Raw genomic sequence first — 21,278 nt, 5'->3', positions numbered from 1 at the left:
TTACAGTGTAGCTTTACACCAACATCAAGCCACAAAGCTCTGCACCCATAAACCATACTGATAATTTCTGAGAACTTGCGTACTGCTGGAGAAACACAAACCAAACCAGAGCTCCAGTTTTTGAGGGAAGTTATGAAGAAATGGAGGTACTTGGACCTCTTAAAACCCAACACAGCAGCTTCACTGAGATACCTTATTCATTTCTGGCTTCCTCACAAACCATGATATCACCCCAGAGTAGCTCAGAGTGTTGAAGCACCAAGCCCGTTTTCGATGAAAACACAAAGGAAACCAGCTACCTCTTGGTTGCGACAGCCTTTATTTTTGGAAGGGGGTTGCTGGACTCACACTTGTGCCAGCGGTGCTGGGGCTGCACCCTGTGTCAGATCTGACTCCTATCAGTGCAAGCAGGTGCCATCTGCCTTTAAGGTTCAAAACCAAGAGGAGAGGCTGGGCTGTGCATGCTCAGTCTCAAGCCTGGGTCTTGTTTTCCTCGGGAGCTCGTGGCTTGTCCCCAGTGGTAAGTCAAACCTGGGTGTTTTGGTTTAAGCCCTTTCTAAGAAAGATTGCTTGCAGTGGAAGGTGGTATTTGGGGTGAGAAGTGTTGCTGTGTTGCAATAGTTGAGTTTAATGGCTTTCTGTCATTGTTTCCTGGGGTGGTGAGTGGCTTGTTTGCTTTATCTTTAATGTCCTTAATATGAAGGTAGGAAAGGGGGTAATGTGGTGAAGAATGGAAGGATGTGCTTAGACTGAGCAGTGGGAGCAGAAATGGGGTTGTTTTCTCTCCACTTCACCACCACTTTTATGTCATGCTTGGCAGAGCCGACAGGGCTTTGTTTCCTCCCATGATGGGACACTCACCTCCAGGGAAAGGCAACAGCAGTGTGGCCACAGCTTATGAGAAACAAATACTGTGCTCTTCCTTTTTTGGAAGGGTGAGTTGATTTTGGTTTGGGATTTTTTCTGTAAACTCTGAGCTGGAATGCTGTGTGGGCACAGATACAGGTGCGTGTTGCTGCTGTCATTGCTGTGTTTCCAGAGATGTCACTCATCAGTGGGGTGGCAAGGGGGATCAGCTGGGGCACATCCCCTGGGCAAGGGGGATCAGCTGGGGCACATCCCCACTCCGGGGCTGTAACACAGCTCTGCTGGGGCAGTGCTCGCTCAGGAGGCAGCACAATAATCACCGTGCCTGGGGCTCCAGCCCACCTAGTGAATTTGGAGAAGTGCTTTCACCTGGACTCTGGGTTGCTCGTGTTTCAGCAGATAAATGGGAGCTCAGTGGGAGGGCATGGCTGCCTGAAGCCTGTCCTAGGGTCCCTCTGGCTCAGTGTGCCAGCACTGCACGAAGGAACACTGCTGCTCTTGGTGAGGTGCTGCTTCTGGGAGAAGACTTAACTTGCTATTATTAATCCCCAGGTGGTTTTTAAAGGAGGGGCTTGTGGGTGCAATGTCCTATTCAGCTTGCAGTTTGATGGGGGCTGTAAATCCCCCTGTAGTTCCTGGTGCGGTTAGTGCTGTTTGTGAAAAGCATCCTGCCAGATTGTTCAGCAGTTGGTGTGGGGACCTTGCAGACTTTAAGACAGAGACAACCTAGACAAGACTTATGCCTTGTTCTGTTCTAGTCAGTATTTTGGTATAAGAGGTTGTGTTCAGTAGTGCTGTTTCCTGTGATGGCCTTTGGGATGATCAGATGTAGGTAAAAGGGATGTTGTTTAATGCTTGTTAATAAAAAAAAGCATCTGGTTCATAGAAGCAATTTAAGCAATGCAATCTTATATTTAAATTTAGGCACTCAACAGTTATTTTGCTGAAAGTAGAGCATTTGCTGATGTGGGAAAAGACAATTAACTAAAGTAGTGAAATTTATGCACAGATTTTATATAGGCTTTAGGTGTTATTTTTCCAGTGGAAATTCTGACACTTAAGTATGTGTTTGGTAGAATGAAGCTTCTCCTCTTTGTTGAAGGCTGTTAGTTAAGGAAAATAGCTCTAGGTTTGGATTTTGTTGAGACCACAGGGAAGGGTACAGTTCATCTGGCATGCAGTTTTGAGCTGAACTGAAGTTGGTTTTCTTGCCTTTTGACAGCTCTTTCCCGTTTGAAACCAAACTGAGTTTACTGTAATGCTATGGCCTTGTCACAGCTGCCTTGCCAAGGCTGACTGCCTGATCTTGCTGCCTTCTTTGGAAATAGAGCTGTACAGGTGGTAAAGGTATTGAAGGAGTCTCTGTGAAAACATTAAGCAGTGGACTCCTTGTGCTTGGTATAGGGAAATGTGCCCTTTTGGTCATCAGGTAAAATCTGGCAATGCTTTTCCTAGAATCACTAAGCTAGGAGCTTGTGTGGCTACAGGGATAAAGATGATGTAGCTGGAAAGTGTCCCTCTCTGGAGAAATTCAGAGTTGTGTTTAGCAGAGGGATTCGCCAGCTGTGTCCTTAGGTGGAGCAGTGCTTTCCAACAGCTCTGTTAGCTGCAAAGGTGTAGAGGAACAAACCTGGCTGTATCCGTTTGTGCAGCTGGTATGTCCTGCACTGCTTGGTTGGGGCAGGTTTGTGGAATTGCATCTGAACAGGACCCCCAGGAGCAGAGCAGGCAGGGTGAACTGGGACACTTTGCCTTTTTGAGGCACAACTTTGTCCAGCAGTGAACCAAAGCTGGGGCGTGCTGAGGCATGCAGGAACCTTTTGCACTGAGGTTTTTTTGAAGGAAAGGTTTCTGAGAGAGGTCTGGTTTGGTATAACTCTTTTTCCCCTGAAGTCAGTTCCTGTCTGTGTAGTAATGAAATGTGATTTTTAGTGTACAAGTCAAAAGCAGTTGTTATAAGCGGGAAATAATTGTTAGAAATGAGCACTTTGATGGTTTGAGAGAACCCATTGTGGGGTTTCTCTGCCCATTCCTGGTGGTCAGGATTGGGTGCAGGGTGTTGAGCAATGCCTGTGGTCTGTCTGGGTGTACAGCAGAGGAGGTTGCAGGGCTTCCCACTGTGCCACTCCAAGGCTCGTGGTGGCATTGATCTGCAGTTTATACAACAGGCTTTAAGCCAGAGCTGTTCTTCTGGGTTTCAGTGTGGCATTCTTGAAAGTGCCTTACCTGACTGAAAGGCTGAAAGGAGCAATTTTGGGTTCTTTGTGGGATAACTGCTGTTCTCAGAGGATTTGTGATTATTTTTTCTTTCACATGTAGTGTGAGCATGTGCTCCCATCTGTGAGGCAGAGCTATTACCCATGCATTTCTGCCTTTCATTTTTGTTTCTGGCTGTTTGTGAACTTTTAAATTATGCTGGAAGTTTTTTCCCTAATCACAAAAAGGATGAGGGACTGAAGTGATGCTTTCACCTATTTTGAGGCATGCCCAGCACTGGCTCCAGGGGGCTTTTAAGCCACTTTTATTTCCTTTAGCTTAGAATAACAATCTGCTCTTTTCTGAGAGTAGAGGGGAGGAAAGCCCAGCTTTTTGCAGACCAGAGTCATCCTCAAAATTAAAGAGGCTATAAAAATTCAGTAAAGAGAGCTAGATACCTCTATGACAGCAGCCAGAAGTAAATACTTCACGAAAAGTGGAGTAAAAGCACTATAGTGTGATCCTGCCTCTGAAACACTTTCTTAATTTTGGCAGCTTAAAAAATTAGGGTCTTCCATGCAATTTGTTTAGACCATTGTGTTAATCAGGACCAATATGTGCCAAACCAAATATTAGTTCAAGTCTCTTTGGAATTCAGTTGTAACATTGGCTCCTGCCATGGCCATTCCCCTGGCAGAGAATGTGGCTGTTCACTTGCATTGTGCTGAAATAACTCTTCATATGGAAATTTTGCAGGACACCCCCAACCCTGTAGCAGGAAAGATGGTCACCTGCCTCATACTCTGAAGTTGAACTGAGAGTTTTTGTCAACTGCAAATATAGTGGAGAAATTCCTCCCACCCCCTTTACATCCGTCAAGTATTTTGACATGGGTCTAAAAGCTGCTGTGTTTGAATTTAGAAATTGGCCAGTGGGATGAGAATGTGCAGCTGTGGAAGGCATGAGTGCTCCAGCTCTGTCACTGCTCCTCTTGGGCCCACCTATTTCTGTGAGGCTTGTGGGAGCTTAAGGGGATAAAAATGGCCAAGGTAATTAGCAGATCTGCTGGAAATCAGTTGGTCTGGCTCAGAAATTGGCAGAGGTGAGAAGGCAGTAGACAAGCAGATAAAATCTGATGTGATTTAACTTATTTCCATAGAAAAGAAAAGAAAAATATTTTATTATTATTCAAGAAAAAAGAGAAAAATAACCAAAAAAACCCCAAACCAAGCAAAACCACAATCCAATACTTAGTTCATGACCTCAATTGCAGTGGCTGGGTGTAGAAGTCACCTAAATCATTCAAGGGCATGCTATTTAGACAGGCAGACAGCCTGGCACAGTGGAATCCCACATTGCTTAGCTGCTTCAGCCACTGCAAAGACTACCTACTTCATATGGGAAATTGATTATTTGAGGGAAAAGGGAAAATGGTTTGTTTGGTTTTTTTTTTTTTTTTTAAGAATCTCTGGGATTCTAATGACACAACATCCCAGTGGACCCTGATGGGCCAATTCTCTCCCATCTAAATGCAGCATCTGCAGCAGTGTGGAATGTGTGTTGTACAGCTGTGAATGTCTCAGGCATTCAGCGTGTCTCCTTTTTCACACAATAGCTTCTATTTATGGGTTTTCATTGAGCTGGACACATGAATTCAACATGTCTTTTTATGTGTGTTTTTCTTTTGGTTTGTTTTTTCTTTCTTTTTTTTTTTTTTGCTTTTTTTTTTTTTGCTTTTGTTTTTTAAGGTTTGTAGAAACTCCGAGCCCCTTCCCCTGGAAGGAGAGTTACTACCGGTCAGCCATGTCCCAAAGCTCTCAGCCCAGGGAATTCCTCAGCCCAGAGGTGATCCAGCACATCTGGGACTTCCTGGAACAGTAAGTAACCCTTATGTGGAGCATATGGAAGGTGTTTTAGGGCAGGATGCCTCTGTAATTAGGCTGCTTGATGCTGAGGAGTTTGGCGTCTTCTGTACTTGTTGATCAGCTATGGCTATGCTGGTTGGATGTGTCAGTCTGTGGCGTGTGACAGCTCTGGAGCTCCCCAGAGGGCCTGCACCCAGCTGTGGGCACCAAGTGCAGGGTCAGCAGTGGCACTGATTGCCTGCCAGGCCTCTGGTGCCTGAGCTGGCTTCCTGTGATCGTGGTTGGCATTTCCCCTCAGGAATGGGCTCATCACTCTGTGTCCTGGCTGCATGTTTGCCCCTTGCTGATGCCAGGGAGGGAGAGGAGGTGAAGATGGTGCAGAGTTCACCCTGTCAGGTCCATTGGCTGAAAGAAAGCTGACTCTGTTCCCATTCCTGACTTGCCATGACTGATGCTGAAACAATCACTGCTATAAATCCTCCATAAATTCTGTCTTTGAGTTTTCTGACTCTTCTGCTCTTGCCTCAGAGCACGTGAAGTGTCCCTCAGGGCCTTGTCCTGGTCAGCGCTGCTGTAGTACAGTGGTGAGGGCTGCTCCTCAGTAATTCCTGACTTTGCCATGAGACTGGCTCATGGTAATGCCCAAGTCCTGGGCACAGGGGAAGGGGAGGAAGGTGGTGGGATGGTGAAAAACAGAACTTGGCCAGTTTTAACTCCATTACTGTGTTCTTTCCAGGCCAATATGCTCGGTTCAGCCAATTGATTTAAACTTCATTGACGGCCCATTGGAAGATGGCTCCACAAACAAAATTGAGATCAGCATGGATTGTGTCCGGGTGCAGGACACCGAACTGAATGACCCAATGTGGGTGAGTAATGAGGAACTTCCTCAGCCTTTGGGGGTAGAAGGGGAGTTTTTGCAGGAGCTCTTCCAGCTGCATTGCCCCAGGGCCATCTTCCCACCTTGGCTGGCTCCTCTCCTGCAGCAAGAGTGGCAGGAGAGAGGGATGAGGCAGCTGAACTGGCAGGAGAGCTGAGGAGCCTCTTGCACAGGCTGCTCAACCATCCCTGCACTCTCCCTGCTTAGAGCTAGTTTGACCTCAGGGTTAAAATAATTCTGGGCACAGCTGCAATTTTGCTGACCAAGGCTGGAGGTTCTTCACTGGTTTTTCTTCTCTTGAGGGTCATATATGAATGAAAACTTGTTTTCAGACCATGGCTGGATTCTTTTCTCCTCCAGTTTCTTCAGACTAGAGAGTGTTTGTAATGAGTCTTGGCCATGGGTGTCTCAGGGGTATGGCTCAAGACTGGAATGCAGATGAGGCACTGGTGCTTGCTGGTTCATTGCCTTTGGCACTAACAGACTGGCTCTTTCTTAGCAGTAGCTCTTCTGAAGAAGCCAGGTGCTTTTCTTGCAGGCTGGAGCAGGGGGTATTTCTGGAGTTTGAGTTGTTCATGTCCTGTTTCTGCTCTTCCTGGGTTTTGTATACTTTGGGGTAAAAATGAAGTGTAGTTTGAAATTTGTGATGGTATCTGTAAATTTTCTTGTGGTTTCTCGGGATGTTTACCATCCCGAGAAACTGATGTTGTTTAATTCCCGGGCTAATCAACCACAATTTTTGATGTGCCCAGTGATGGTGTGTTGGCAGTCTGTGTCCTGGTAGTGTTTGTGACCTGGAGGATTGTGTCTGCAAGGAAGGAGCTCCTGGGTCACTCTGGTTGCAGTCCCTGGTGAGGTTTGATCTGTCAGTGGTGTGACTGCTGGGGAGGCTGCAGTGCTCTTCCCTTTCCAGGAAGGTTGCAAAGGGTTAAAAAGCTGCTTTGAGGTTGGGCATGTGCCTGGATAATGTGGTGAACTAATCCATGTGCACAAGGAGAGGTGACCTACATCACGTTTGGTTATCTTTTGATTCAGCATTTGCTGGGGTGCAGGCCTTCCATCAGCATCTAGATTTTGGCTTTTTCCACTATTAGAGCACAGCTCCAGTGAAATGGTGTCTCCTCAATAGTTCAAAAGATTCTCCATGTTTACAGAGGATTTGGATTTTCAAAGTGGACTATAAGGGTCTGTTTCAACTATGTCCTCCTGAAAACCAATTCCCAACAGTTTAAATGTCATTAGCAGTAACTTTTCTCCTTCCATGCCCAAATCTGGATTTGTGGCATTGAGCACAAGCTCACCTCCCATCTCCTGTCCCTCCAGGCTGTCTGCAGAGCCCCGTGGTGGCTGCTGGGCTCACTGAAGGTCTGTTCAGTCTCCCCCTGCCTCAGTGGTGCAGTGAAACATGAATGGAAAGTCCCTTCCCCTTGTTCTCTCTGAGCACTGCTGCCTGGGAAGGAGACAAGAAGCTTTCTCTATGCAATTACTTCTTGCTGATGATGGCAGCCTTGCCAAGGGCATTTCTGGAGAGGCCAGGCTGCAGGGTGACTTCTTTTTCAGAAGTGTTTTTCACTGACGTGACAAGCTGAAGGGGGAGTGGGGAAATTCCATCCCATCCTCACCCTTACTGTAAAGGCAGCAGCTCGGAGTGCATTAATGTATGTACATTAATAAATGTTCCAGTTTGTCTTCAGTGGAAGACAGCACCTTCTCTCAGTTGAATGCTGGACAAAAGCCTTCACAAAGCAAAATATGCACTGCAAACCTGTGCAAACAGCCCGTCTTTTAAAATGAGGAAAGCTCTTTTTACTCCCCTTACCACCACCACCACCTCCTCCCTATAAATTTGCAAACATCCCTGACAGGTGACAACTCCCCTTGCAGAGAAGTCTGTGTTTGCTTTGCTGTTTCTGGGGCTCGCAGCGGCTGCAGCTTTCATTGGCAGAGAATGTGTAGCCTGGGGCAAGGTGTTTGCTTTAATCTGAAATACCTTACAACTCTCTTCCCCTCCAGCTTCTCTTTTCCTTTGGATGGCTGCGGGGCACGAGCTTCCCTTGCACCTGTCTCTCCTGTAACCTCAGCCATGTCACTCCCAGACACGAGGTGCTGCACGCAGCTGATTGCAGCAGAGGGTTGAAGAGGGCAGATAAACACAAAGGAATGCAGCAGAAACAGAGGGGCCCGGGGAGATGAGCACTGAGATCAAGGCAGAGTGCTTTATAGTATTACATTTGTCTTAGGAAAAGAGCAAGGCCAGGTTTTCTCCAAAATGCAACACTATGTGAGACTTAAATCAGTGCAGAGCAGTTAAGAGTGGTTTATTTAAAGCAATTGTCCTTGTATGGACTTTAAAGTACTTCCAGTCAGCTTTTAAAATAAGATTTGCACCTTCTTGCAATTTATGGCTGAAAAGTGAAACTTGCAAAGGAAATGTCTTAAAAGATGCTCATCCTTGAGCCTAAGAGTTGTGTTGGTGGAACCTGTGATTTTTAATTTTTTTTTTTTATTATTTGACTTTTGGGAATACAAGTGCTTGTTCACAACAGAGCTAGTAGTGGGGAAGGAGCTGCAGAGCCTGAAGAAACTGTGCCAGAAATGGGCTGGAAAATGAGCCCTGTTGAACACCCATCAGTTGTGTTCATTGCCTTGGAAATGCAGCTCTTTGGGGAGAAACCTAGGGAGAACATTGGGACAGAAACCTGACACAGAAACCCCTCTTGTCTGGGCTGTAGCCCTGTCTTTTGCTGAGACCTTGCAATTCTCATGCCCTTGTTTTGAGGAAGAAATAATCTGTGCCTGTGTAAGAAAGGGGTAAGAGAAACTGGTGATCTGCAGTAGCTTGGGATGAAGAGATCTGAAGGGGAGCAGGAAGAGGTTTCTGGCTCTGGTATAACATTAGAGAGTCAGCAACCTTCCCCAGCTGTGTGACCAGCTCTTTCACAATGTCCTGGGTGGCCCGTCCTGGCTGTCAGCTGTGGCCTTTCCTGTCCTCTGGTGTGAACCACAGGCAGCCTGGGAAACCCCAGCAAAGATCTGCCTTTTTTGCATAATGGGAGTGAAGGGCTGGTGGTCCCTGTGGGTGTGGAGAGCACTTACTCTGTGCCATGGCCCTGGTGTGGGACGGAGCTGCGGATCGCCAGGAAGGTGAGCTGCATGTGTGTCCTTGTGGGCTTCCTGCCATTCATTGAGTGCACCAGAGAAGGTGATCCCCAGCCTGTCCTCTGATCAGGGATGTAGCCAGCAGCCGTGGGGTATGGTGGGGTGATGTCTGGTTCCCTGCATTCAGGATGAACACTGATTGCAAAGCCTGTATCCTGCAGTGCTAGAAATCAGGTAATGTTACAGTGATTTTATATTTGTGTCTGACTGGTTAAATGCCCTGGGGCATCAGGGAGCAGAGGTCTGGAGATCCCTCTCTAGGAGTGGGTATGTGGCAGTGCAATAACTCCTGCATTATCCTGGAGCCTTCTTAGTGCTGTCAGCCTGCTCTACCAGGTGCAAAATTGCTTTCCCTTACTATATCTCAAAAGTCCTGCAAACTCATTGATGCTAAGAGATGCTGGTCTGGACCCAAAGCTGCTTTGGGCTAAGGATTTCAGCAAGAGCCTCGTGTAAAGTAAAAGTGTTATTTGAGGGGTTGGCAGAGTTTGAAAATCTTCTGCCACCACCCCAGCAGTGTGGCCAGGCCCTGGGTATGCTGCTGGCAGGAGCCTGAGTGCTGTCCCCAGGGATGGAGCAGCTCATCCCCTCCCCCTGTACATACCTTCCTGTCATGCCCCTGAGCGAGCCGAGGGTCCTCCCTCCCCAGCCCCTTGCCTAACCAGTTCAGTGGAATGCCTGCTCCCCAGACACTGCCTGGTCAGAGTTTTCTTAACCTGGATCCATCCCTCCCCATAAAAGGCAGAGAGAATTCCTTGCTTTTTTTTTTTTTTTTTTATTTGTTCTCCTTCATCTTCTGCAAATAATTGTGGGGATTTGCTGTGTGTGGCTTGGTCAGGCAGTGCTGAGCAGACTGGGGGGTGGGTTTCTAACCTGGGGATGATGGTGTGTGTAGGGCTGTGTTTGGGTGTACAGCTCATGGGCTGTGGGTAGCTACAGAAATTTTGGAAGTGCAGTGTGTTTCATGGTTTTAAAACTGAGAGCTTCAGCTCTGTGGCTCTGCTGCTCTTCTTTATGCACAGAGGTGGAGGTAACAGTAGGCTGTAGGGTAGATAGACTGAATGCATTTGGTTTAGGAAATGGAGGTGTTGAGGCTCTCACCCTCAGTCCTTTTACCAATGGCACACCTCAGAGTTGGTATCTGATGCTTCACAATGGAAACAAGCAACCTTTCCCATATTTAATCTGCTGCAGGCTCATGAAAGTGCCACCAAACCACCTTGTACACAATACAAGGACCTGGGAATCCAGGCTGCAGCCCAGCAAGCTGTAGAGGAGCTGTTCTGGCCCAAGGTGGCTGCTGGCTCTCTTGTGCATGCTTTCAGCCTTAGCACCCTGTAAATCAGTAATTCATATTTGATAGCCATGCACAGAATTCCTGGTTCCCATCACGTGGGAGCTGTGGTCAGGACCAGCTGTGCACCTGATGGACAGACACAAAAAGCTCCCCCCCTCCTGTCCTGCACGACTGCTGCATTCTATCCAGTGCTTTAATATTAAAGTGCAGGCTCTGAACTCTGTTAATTTTAATTGCTTCTTTAAAGTGTTTTTCTGATCAGGAGAAGAGAACTGCACTTGTTGCAAGGTAATGGCTGAAGAAGCAGATGGAAGCTGGTTATGGGGTGGTGGAACTGTGGGATGGAAGGACGTCCCTGTGTGCCCACAGCAGAGTGGGGAGCTGATGTGGTGAGCAGTGCAGGGACTGGCTAACATGTGATATGTGCTGCCATGGGCTCTGGCAGCTGCCACAGCCCTGCATTTTGTTGGGAAATGGTTTTGCACCTGGAGGATGAGGCTGATTTGATAAGGAGGTGCAGCAAAGCGCCTTGTGTGGACATCCGTTTCCATGCCTAAGTATTCCAGGACTGACCATAGCAGAGAAGGAAGGAAGGACTTTGTACAGCACAGGGATGTGATCAAAGCTTTTATTACTGTCTGGCTTTTGTTTGAGAGAGTTTGAGGCTTGCCAAGTTTCTCTTCTTTGTGGTTATTTATTCGTTCCATAGCTGTGCAAAGAAAGTTGAGATTATGCAGAGACATTTCCATAATGAGCAAAGGCATTATTCTATTGGAAGCTTCCCTGCAGCACCTCTCCTGTTTGCAGTTGAACTTAGAAGCTCTCCTAATTTAGGCTTGGCTTTGTAAGCCTGCTGATGTTTAATCTTCTGCTGCACAGGTCCCTCCAAATGATCTAATCATCACATTTAAGACTGCAGATCTAGAAATGGTCAGTTCTTTCAGATAAGAGTGAATGTAAAGAATGTATCTGTATGTTCAGTTTAATCTGTATGTTCAGAGTCTGAAGACTTCTTGTCTTGTGTGTAGTAGGGCTCTAAAGACATATTTATATTTCTTGTAAATAATTTTTCCCTAGATCCCTTTGCTGTACTATTGGGCCCTAGTTCTGGCTGCAGACCAGGGATGGGTACATTTCTTCTTGTAGGAATGTAGCCAGTTGTGAGTAGTATCCCTAAACCAAGTGTTTTGTTTTTAATGTCACTCCCCAGGATTCTCAATGGTACTAAAGAAAACTAATGGGTGATTTTTGTGCTGTGTGATCAATTTTAGAAGCATATTTAAAATTCTTTAAATATGTCTTCCCTTTCAGCATCTTGCTGTACATTCATCTTGGGAAGGGATAAACTAATTTTAAGCTGAAAAGCACAAACCTACAGGGTTTGTCACAGTGAAATGGGGTGTTTCAGGGGGTGTGGCTTTGACTCCCCAACTCTAGTTCTGTGAGCACCTGATGTGGAAGAGTGTGGTAACTGGATTTCTCTGACTATATGCAAATGCCTCCAAACAAAAGAAGCAGTCACTTCAGAAAACATCTTCCTCAAGCAGCTAGGCCTGCCTCCAGAGGTTTCCATGGTGCTACACGTGCTCCTTGAGCAAGTATGGAGCAATAATGTGTTAGTGCTTATTTTACATCTTTAAAAGGTCTGCACAAACACCTAATTAAAAGGCATCTTGATCTTGAAACAATAGGTTGTTGGCACTCTTTCCTCTGGAGAAAGTTTAAGGCTTATGCTGTCTTGATGGGAACTTCACTCATTGTTTCTATCTAGTTTATGGGATCCTCTTTTTTCCCCAAAATTTACCTTCCTCTGGATGTTTTGTTTTGTTATTTTTTGTTGGGTTGTTTTTTTTAAATTATAAACCAAATTGTGTGAAGAAGCAAAATAAGGTCCTTTTCTCATGTTAGCTGGAAGGATGATAACTGAGCTGTCCATATCCAGCCAAATGAGAACTCTGTGGAGCTTTATGGTACCCCTCCTTGTGGGGTCAGATGAGTAGGGGATGGGAAGCACCTCACAGTGCTGTTTCCAGCTGCAGAGCTGACCATGCCAAGGAGGGATTTCTCCTTCCAGACTCAGACAAACCCGGAGCACAGCCCTGGGAGTGTCCTGCTCCCCTTCCTTGTCCAGCACAGCCAAGTGTCTGTGCTGCAGCCAGCTGTGGGGTGTAGCTTTTGCTTTAAAAGTTCTCTCTTGCATTAATTGGGATTCTTGCTTTGAAGAGAGTCTCAGGCATCCAAAGTCTCACTATATATGTTGCTTTGTGGTTCTGCAGATTCTGCCCACAGTCCTCTTAATGACTATTATTTTTTCCCTCCAATATTTCACAAGGAGACTTCTGGACTAGGTAATGTTTTCTACTGAATGAATTTCTACCACCTGCTTTCCACTTCACTGTCACTGATTTGATAGCACTGAAATTAATGAGGGAATGAATTGTCAGGCAGTCACAAAAAATTAAATCTGTCTCTGTGAAGCGTGGATTTAAGGAGTGGTTTGTGGCCTGGGTTCATTTGCTCACTGCTGACTGAACTCTTCTCTAATCAGCAGCTAAATTTGCAGAGATTAATGAGAGATCAAAGGAGTTTTCAGTAGCAAATATAACTGTCACTCTAAAAAGTGTGGACTTCTATCTCCAGCCTGTTTAAATAGAAGGAAAATGTACTCTGAAGCACTGTTATTCCTCCTTGAGAGCATGGATGGGTATAGTGGACCTCATAGTGATATCCAAACTGGATTAAAATTAAACAAGAGTGAAGCAAAAGTGATCAATCTTCTGGGGAAGACCAGCACTGCAAAGTGCAGCCTTTCTTCATAGGCAAAAAAGGCATAAACAGGCTTCCAGGCTTCCTGCCTTGGGAAGTGTGTTGCACTCCAGAGCACCTGGGCAATATTGGATAACAGTGGTGTTTTAATAGAACTGTGAATGGCCACAGGTTGCAGGGTCAGGGTGTAACCAGGAATTTGGAAGACTCTTCTTGAATTATTGCTAAGTGGTAACTTTCTTTTAAATACTGGATTATTGTGAAAGGGCTTGGGTGGGAGGGAGTTGGCAGCTGAGCAGAGGCTGGTTAGAAGGAGCTGCTGTGGTTGTGCATTTAGAAACAGTGGTGCATTTCAGGAGACCTGTGTGTAGTTTATATAAGATAAGGGACTTTCCCCTCATCTGCTTGTGCAAGAACAGCCCTGGTCTGTCAGCAGTTGCTCCTTTCTCTGAGTGAAAGCAAAAGCTCTGTAATCGGTTGCTATCTCCTTCTCCCTTTCCCTGGCTGAAGTGCTTGGTCTCTGGGGATGTAGGTTTGTGCCATGACCCTGTCCTGTCTCCAGCTGGAGGGATGAGACTGTTTATGCCAATTAGGATCAATTTTCATGAATTTTCTTGTGTAACTTCCTCTCTCTTAACTTTTGAAAAATGTTTTATAAATGTGGCGAGTTGGGGGTGGTCAATCATACTGTGCTGAGCATCCAGAGATCCTTGTGAGGCCAAAATGTGGTTTGGGTATTGAGGGTTGTTACTCCAACCAAAGAGCTTCCCTGGCTTGAGCCCCTGGATGCATCTGCATGCATGAGTGTCTGCTGACCTGTGGGTTTTCATTCAACAGTGTGAAATTATCTGCAGGCTGGTAGTTTTGTAAGCTTAGTGCTGCCTTGCCAAGATATGTGTCCATATGGTTTTACCTCTAAGCTTTCAGAGTGAAAGCAAATTCCTTTAAAAAGAATCACTAGGGTACAGTAAAAGTGGGGAAATTAGATGAAAGATGTGCCAGGAATAAGCAGGAACACTTTTTGATAATGTGTATGCTTTGTCTGCCTCCTATGCCATAGCCCAACTGTGGGAGGCCAGTCACTGCTGGCACTTGGGTGGGAATGACCCTTGATGGGGTTACAGGGTTTTTGGCTGTGCAGACAGTGAGGAAGGTGTGGGTACCTTGCATCACCTTGGCTGGAGAGCTGAATCTCTCCAGAGGAGTGTCTTGCTCTCTCATTAAATGGAGCTCAGCAGCCAGAGGGCAGAGGCCCCAGGGGCTGTGTGAGCCCTTCCTAAACCAATATTGCACAGCGGTTGTGAAGGGAACTGGTTTTGTTTCACAATTCCTTTCCACCTTCCCTCTCCCTGCTCCCCCACCACGTAGCGTTATCTCTTGACATGATGCCATTAAGTCTCTAATTAGCCCTAGGGGTGTTCTGGGGGAGATAACGAGACTGTAGGAGCTCAAATAAGCAGCGTGCGCAGATGTTTACCCAGGGTCGGAGGGCAGGGCTGTTGTGACAGGGATTGCCTTGGGGAGGGCATGTTCCTTGGGAAGGAGAAGCCAACCTGCACCATGGGCAGAGCTAGGAGCTGGGCTCTCCTCCTGCCTTTTACCCTGCCTTTTTAAAATGTGGGGAAAAAAGTGCAGTTAGGAGTCCTTGGAAGAAGGGATTGATCCTCAGTACTAAACACCTGCAGACAGGGCGTGTTTCTAATGTGAAGGTTTGTGCATTTCAGAGAAATTTTGGGACTTGAGACCTGTCTCTGGGTCAGTGGTGAGGAACCAGGAGGTTCGAATTTATGCTTCAGGTGCACGGAGAGGTTTCTCTGAGAGCTGGGAGTGCCTGGTCCTTCTCTTGCGTGTGGATCAGCTGCAGTTCCATGCAGTGCTGCAATGCACACAAGGCTGTAGCCAGTCAGCATCTAGTATGATGCTGCCTTTTATACCTCATCTCTCTTTTATTTGTTCTGTCTTGCCATAAATGGTTAGATTAAAAACAAAATAGAGGAAAGTACCTATTTCAGGGACCACATTGTTTTTTTGCCCTCTCTTCCTTGTGGTTTGAACAATGAAGATCAGCTCTGCATGACTTTTCAAGAAGGCAGGTTGATTTTTTGCCTTTGTTTTGAAAGTATTTTCTTTTGGCTCTTTATCCTGGCTTCCTGCTATCGCAGAGTACACATCTGTCCCTGTAAGATCTGCACTGGAAAGCCTGTCAAAGTCAATTGGCAGAGACTTGTTTTTTGAGCATTCAGCAGTTATTCAGACGTAACAGAAAAAAAAATCCTCCAAAAACTATGTTTTATTTTTTCCCTCCTCCTCCTGTTATCTCAGCCCTAATTTGTAAACATTTCTGAGTTAAGTGAATGTCACAGTCTGTGGTGACGCGGTCGATCCAGATGCTATTTTTATAAGAGTGGAGAGGTCTGAGCAGATTTTTTTCGTTTGATCTGCAGGAAATTCTGCATGAACTGCCTAACACGCCGGCAGGTGTGCATGCACACACCCCCCTTCTACAAGAAATTACACAATCTCCAATTAACACTGCAGTTGTGCTAGTGATATTTTTCATTGTCACACTTTTGCGTGCTTACCTTGGTACTGGAGAGGGTTATTGAGAACTTGCCCATGTACTGGTGAGAGGAGCTGGGATGAGCCATGTAAGAGCACGGGGAAAAGCATTCAAAGACTCTGAATCAGCAGTTTGACTTGGCCAACATCTCGTTTTGGAAACTTAGGGGTCTTGTTTGTATTTTATTTTGTTCTTCGGCATACCAGCAGGAGCCACAAAGCATTGCCAGAAGCCTTCTAGAATATCTGAGTCAGACCTGGGAGGGTTGCAGTTGAAACTTTCAAATCTAACTAGCAATTATTATTTTTAGTTTCCTACAGTATTGGAGGTAAATTACTTTAAGACTTCCTTTCCTGAGGCTGAGCTACTTTTTTAATTTCAATCCAACTAAGCATCCAGAGCATAAGTGCCAGGCTCTTCTCTTGGCACTTTTTCTACTTTATTCTTTTCCTGTTTGGGGTGGGAGAGACTCTAAAAGTAGAGTTAAACCTTGTTCATCTGCCCTCAGTGTGCAGTCATTCTTACAAATGTGTGAAAGGAGGGCCTTTGCCTGAATCTGTTTGCTTTTTCTGATTAAGCTAATTGGTATGATAAGGCATAATCTCTGTTTACAAAGGTTGTCTTGCCATGACTTCAGACCATTACAGATGATGATTCCCTTGAAGACCTGTCCAGAAGGCTCAGACAAATTATGACTATCACTGTCCCACAGCTGAAAAGTGAATGGGCAGTGTGAGGAGGGTGGGGGTGTCCTTTTCTTTTTATGACTCAGCCATTTAAACATATGATATTTCAGGAAATCAGGTTTTCCTCTGAGAATCCCAAAGAGATACTGCCTGGCTGCCATTAGGTTGTTGTAAGCTCGTCTATATGAAAATTTTGTACCTGCAGAAGGGGAGAATCAAATGAGGGTCTGGGAACTTTTCTTCCTCATGATAAGGCAGAAAGGTTCAAGCTTTACTTTTCTCTGGTGCCAGTGTGAATATCCAGAGGATGGCATCAGCCAGGAGAGCATCTTAGGAGGAGAGTGCATTTAGATCTTACGCCAGTGAAACAAAGTTTGGGTCTGTGGGGGGATGAGAGGGACACACCTGTGCCTGGGCTGCAGCAGCGTAGGTGGGCACAGTGTCTGGTGCCTGCCCTGTTACCTCCTGCCACCCCTGCTGGCGTGGTGGTGTCATTTTTTGTGTCCCTTGTGGATGATGGATTTGCAAAAAGCCATTCGTCCAGCATCTGATCCAAGGTGACCGCACAGGGTAATGCATCTGAAACACTGAGCCAGGTCGGGGCTGTGTGTACAGAGGGCAGGGATTTGTGCTGACATGTCAATTTATTCATGCTATATACACCTCTCCTCGTGTTTGACATGCAGATCTCTTTGGATAAACTTCGACGTATCTCTCTGTATCTGGGTGTTGCTTCACCCACAGCCACCTCCAGCCACCTGTGGGGCAGAAGATGGCAGATACCTCACACAACAATGCTGCATTAATGACCTGGAAAAGGAGGATCTTCTGAGTTTCAGAGCATAGCTATGAAAGAGGCTTTTACAATGACCTGCTGAGGTTGGGAGATTTATGTACCTTCTCCTGCTGTCTCCTTCCCCTCCATATTTTTTTGAACTCATGGGCCAGTATGAAAACCTTGGCAATATTTAGGGATCAAAATGGTCATCTGAGCACAGCACAACTTTTCCTCCCTGTTAGACAGCAGAAGATTCATGGGTGACATCAATGTCCAGCTCTGTGTAAGCTTTGCAGTAGTGCTGCAAAGTGCCCGTTTGGCTAACAGTGCTGTGGCTGCTCCCTGCAAACTTCCCCTGGATCTCCAGATTAGCACTGGTGTGGCTTTTTGGCTCGTACCCATCCCTAGTGAGATCAGATAATTGCATTGGGCACAGTCCCTGGTCTAAGCTGGTGCTGGGGAAGATGGAGAGGAGGGCAAGGGGCCCTGGCAGTGGTCTGTTGAGTTGTTCCTGTGCTGTGGGAAGCTGTCCGTGTGCTCGGCAGCTCTTGCTGCAAGCTCAGGAGCGCTGAAGGTGTGTGTGAAGCTCAGGTGGCTCTGACCTGGACTGGGATATTGCTGGTCCTGGTAGGTCAGGAGTGCTCAGTGCTCCTCTCTGCAGCCTGTTCTGGGAAATGCCTCCTTGCACTGTGCTTGTTGAGGAGTTGGGAAGCACTGGGAATGCTCCCAACCTTTTACTTGGACCCAGCAGCTCCGGTGAGCTGTGCTTGCAGAGTGACAGCTACATCAGACCCCTGATTCTTGTGGCAAGGGGTTGCTGCAGGGGAAGGGGGGACACCGTAATTCTCTGCTCTGTGTTCTTGTTTCACATCCTGCCTGAAGATGGTTTTGCCCCGTTTTATTAGCGGCAGCCTTAGGAACGTGCTGGCCGCTCCAGCCTGGAATACGCTGGTGAGCTTGCAGTGTCCTTTAATTTGCCGGGAAGGCAGCCCAGGAGCCGCCAGCCCCTGAGCAGCCCAGAGTGCTCCACATCGCTTCCATGTCCCCCGAGCAGCGCAGCGTGCTCCACATCGCTTCCATCTGCCCCGAGCCCCGTGAGCAGCACAGCCTGCTCCACATCGCTTCCATCTCCCCCGAGCCCCAGTCCCTCCCTGCGCGCCCGGAGAAGCCGGGGTTAAATGGTGCCCGGGGCCAGGCGTGGCAGGAGCAGCAGCCGCTCCGGGGCAAAGCGGGGAGGCGCTGGGGCTGCGTGTGGGTGGCAGCCCTGCCCAGGACCCTTGTCCCTCCCTGCAAAGCCCCTGTGCTCGCTCGCTCGCCGCCCGCAGCGAGGCTCGGTGTTCCCGGGCAGCGCTGGCATTTCGGCAGCGCCCTGCGTGAGCGCCGGTGCTCAGATAAAGTTGGGAGCGCTGTCATTAGGCTGGGCCGCGCTCTGCTCGGGATGTTTGGTTTCCTCTCTCCCCCCTCCCCAGCCCTGTGGAAAGGTGTTCTGTTTCGCCTGGCTCGGCGGCGCTCCGGGAGCAGCCGCCTTTGTTCTGCCGTGCATCCCGCTCGCCCGGCGGATCCTCACGGGGCTCGGGGTGCGCCAGCCCAGCGCTGAGCTCCCATCCCCGCTACGGGGGACACCAGGGCAGGACAGGGGGCTTGTCTGCTTGTCCAGAGTGAAATCATAGTGGGAATCTCTCCTGCAGATCTCGGCTAAGTGCTCTTCCTATCTTTTGAAAAGTTTGCCTTGGGCATCCTGTCCAGGTGGTTTTTACTGAGCAGCAGTACCCAAAAACTTGTCCCATATATTAATTTAACACCGTGAATCCCTTTGGACGGGTCGAGTCTTTTTAAACTTGTTTTTAAATCATGATGCAAGTTCGAAGCAACTGCAGAGGATGGGAAAAAATGTAGCTGAGGTGATGCCCTGCAAACCCAGGACCTGTTGGCTGTGAGTGTGGATGTGAGCACAGAGGTGACGGAGAATGCAGCTGGATTATGATGCACAGAACCAGTGATTGATTATCAGAAAGGTCCTTGAGGCTTTTGTCCCAAATCTGCACACAGCAGCAGCCCAATGCTCAGCTGCATTACCGTACCACTGGTCGCAAGCATTGAGGCTCAATCCCTTTGTGAATATTTAGGTTCTTGGTAGCAGCAAAGCTAGTGCCTGGAAAAAAACAGCCCTGGAATCTTTGTAGAAAATAAATAGGAGAAGTTTCTTGGAGCAGCACCTTTAGAGCAATTCCACAGCTCTCTTTTAAGTTCCTAAACTTGTAGAAAAATGACAGGGGAAAGTTATTGTTTCCTTTCTTTTCCCTGCCTGTCTTTTCTTTCTTTCTTTTCTCTTTTTTTGGCCATTCCCCCCTCCTTCCCTTCCCTTTGCTTTTTAGAGATTGGTGATAAGGAATTCTAACTACTTAATGAGCTGGGAGAGGCCTCTCTCCATTGGAGTGGAGGACTCCAGGTGGCACTTTGACAGATTGGACAGGTAAGGCAGGAGAGCCCCACCTCCTCCTCCTTGCCTATAGTTAGGTATATAAGGGAAACTTCAATTATGCAGAGAGGCACACTCTGAGTCCTGTTATCTCCACAGTAGCATCCCATATTTTTAGGGTCTTCTAGGGGGTGGGAGGTGTTTGTCAAAATCCTGGAGCCAGAAGAAAGAACAGCAGCGTTGATCAATTTGACTGCTAACATGTTGTACCTGGAAAACAATGCCCAGTCCCAGTATAGCGAGGTAAGGACTCTAGGTTTCAGCTGTGATATCGCTAATGTATTTTCATTTTTAGTGAATACGTGCAGTTTCTTCACCCCTGAAGTTAGGTGTAGAATATACACTTGTTTTTGTGAGACTTTTGCATTGTACAATGGGAAGCAGAGTTTGTAGGGCTAAATATCTAAATGAGAGTGAACTTCAAATCTTTACATTTGGGACAGCAAATTTGTTTTGGGAAGCCTGATCAGCCAACATAATTTTCTTTCATTGGAGAAGCAAGGCAAGGCAGTTTTTATGGTGGGCAATGCACACAGATTGCATTCCTGTAGCAGTCTGAATACTAGCTGTGTTGTCTGCATTATAACTCTTTTACGAGTCTTTTATTGCCAAAATTACTGCTTGTGGTTTCAAGTGGATGGTATCTAGGAAATAACTAAAATTGTGTTAAAAATCCCTTCTTAGGTTACTTTTTAAAGCAAAAAAAATATGCAAACAAAGGTCCTCTGCTGCAAATGCTGCGTTAGCGTCCGCACCAACACCTCTTTTACTCAGTGCTGTTTATACCTTGCCTCATAACGTGCAGCAGCAAGGTATTTTACACAGGGTGTTTGTAGAGGCATATTATATAAGGATAAATGAGTGTACAATAGATGCATTTTACTTTCTACAGCCCTTTGCACTTCGTGAGTGTGAGTGGGACACAAACTTCAGGTGCAGCTTTGATTTCATTTTTTAAAGTTATTTATTTCATTGCTTTTAACCAGCTTGGGTTGACGCTTTGTAAGGTGGCAGCCGAGAGGATTGCCACACGCTGTGCAAATCTTGGAGGAAGTTACCGGGGTTGAGGGAGATCTAACGACAATATTGGTTTACATTCCAGCGGAGACAGCAGCTGTGTTGACACTTGCCAGAGTGGCAAAGCAGCCAAAGCTCAGTGTGTGTGCGCGCGTGTGTATATTCCTGAAGAAAAGGCTTCAAGTGGAGGGCACGGGGTACGAGCCCCGAAGCAGACAGAACCTCAGCCACTTGGGAGAGAAAACAAAGTAGAAATTGAAAGGCAGAGAGCATAGCTGGGAGATGAGGCAGGTGGTGAGGAGAAGCCTGTTGAAGGTTTACTCAAGGCTTGCACGGCTGGGATGGCGGGTCTGTGACTGGGGAGAGCGAGAGGTAAACTGAAACCAGCGTGCTCTCCCCGTCCCTGTCTGCAGGGAGCCCAAACCCCCGTGCGTGTGTGCCCGCTTCCTCTGCTGCCCCAAAAGTCACCAAATGGGTGACTTTTGTTTTTTTCCTAGGTTAATTATAAACTCTTAAATGTGGAGAGAGCACTTCTTGGAGTGTTTGCTTGGTGTTATTTGTCTGCTGCTATCTGATCAACTTTCGCTGAATAGCAGCAGTGGGGCTGTGGAGTCCCTATGGTTGACTGGCTGGGCTCATCTGTCAGGAGCGATGCGTTCAGGAGCATTCTCGCTCTGCTTTAATGCCACTCGTCACTGTTGCTGTCAGGGGAGGTTTTTAAAAGGCTT

General features: G+C 47.0%; 1 protein-coding gene across 2 annotated transcripts in view; it reads left to right on the top strand.

Annotated features, from left to right (window-relative positions):
* Positions 1-21,278, top strand: part of TP63 (tumor protein p63) — a 165,296-nt gene that overhangs the window by 78,550 nt on the left and 65,468 nt on the right. For both annotated transcript variants that reach the window (XM_074547218.1, XM_026792113.2), the window contains exons 4-5: positions 4,812-4,940; positions 5,665-5,797. In XM_074547218.1, coding sequence (XP_074403319.1) covers positions 4,812-4,940; positions 5,665-5,797 — 262 coding nt within the window. The remainder of the gene's footprint in view (positions 1-4,811; positions 4,941-5,664; positions 5,798-21,278) is intronic.

Source organism: Zonotrichia albicollis, chromosome 9, assembly GCF_047830755.1.
Source record: "Zonotrichia albicollis isolate bZonAlb1 chromosome 9, bZonAlb1.hap1, whole genome shotgun sequence".
NCBI classification, from domain to species: Eukaryota; Metazoa; Chordata; class Aves; order Passeriformes; family Passerellidae; genus Zonotrichia; species Zonotrichia albicollis.
Note: the sequence above shows the minus strand (reverse complement) of the source record. Positions and strands in the feature narration are given on the sequence as shown.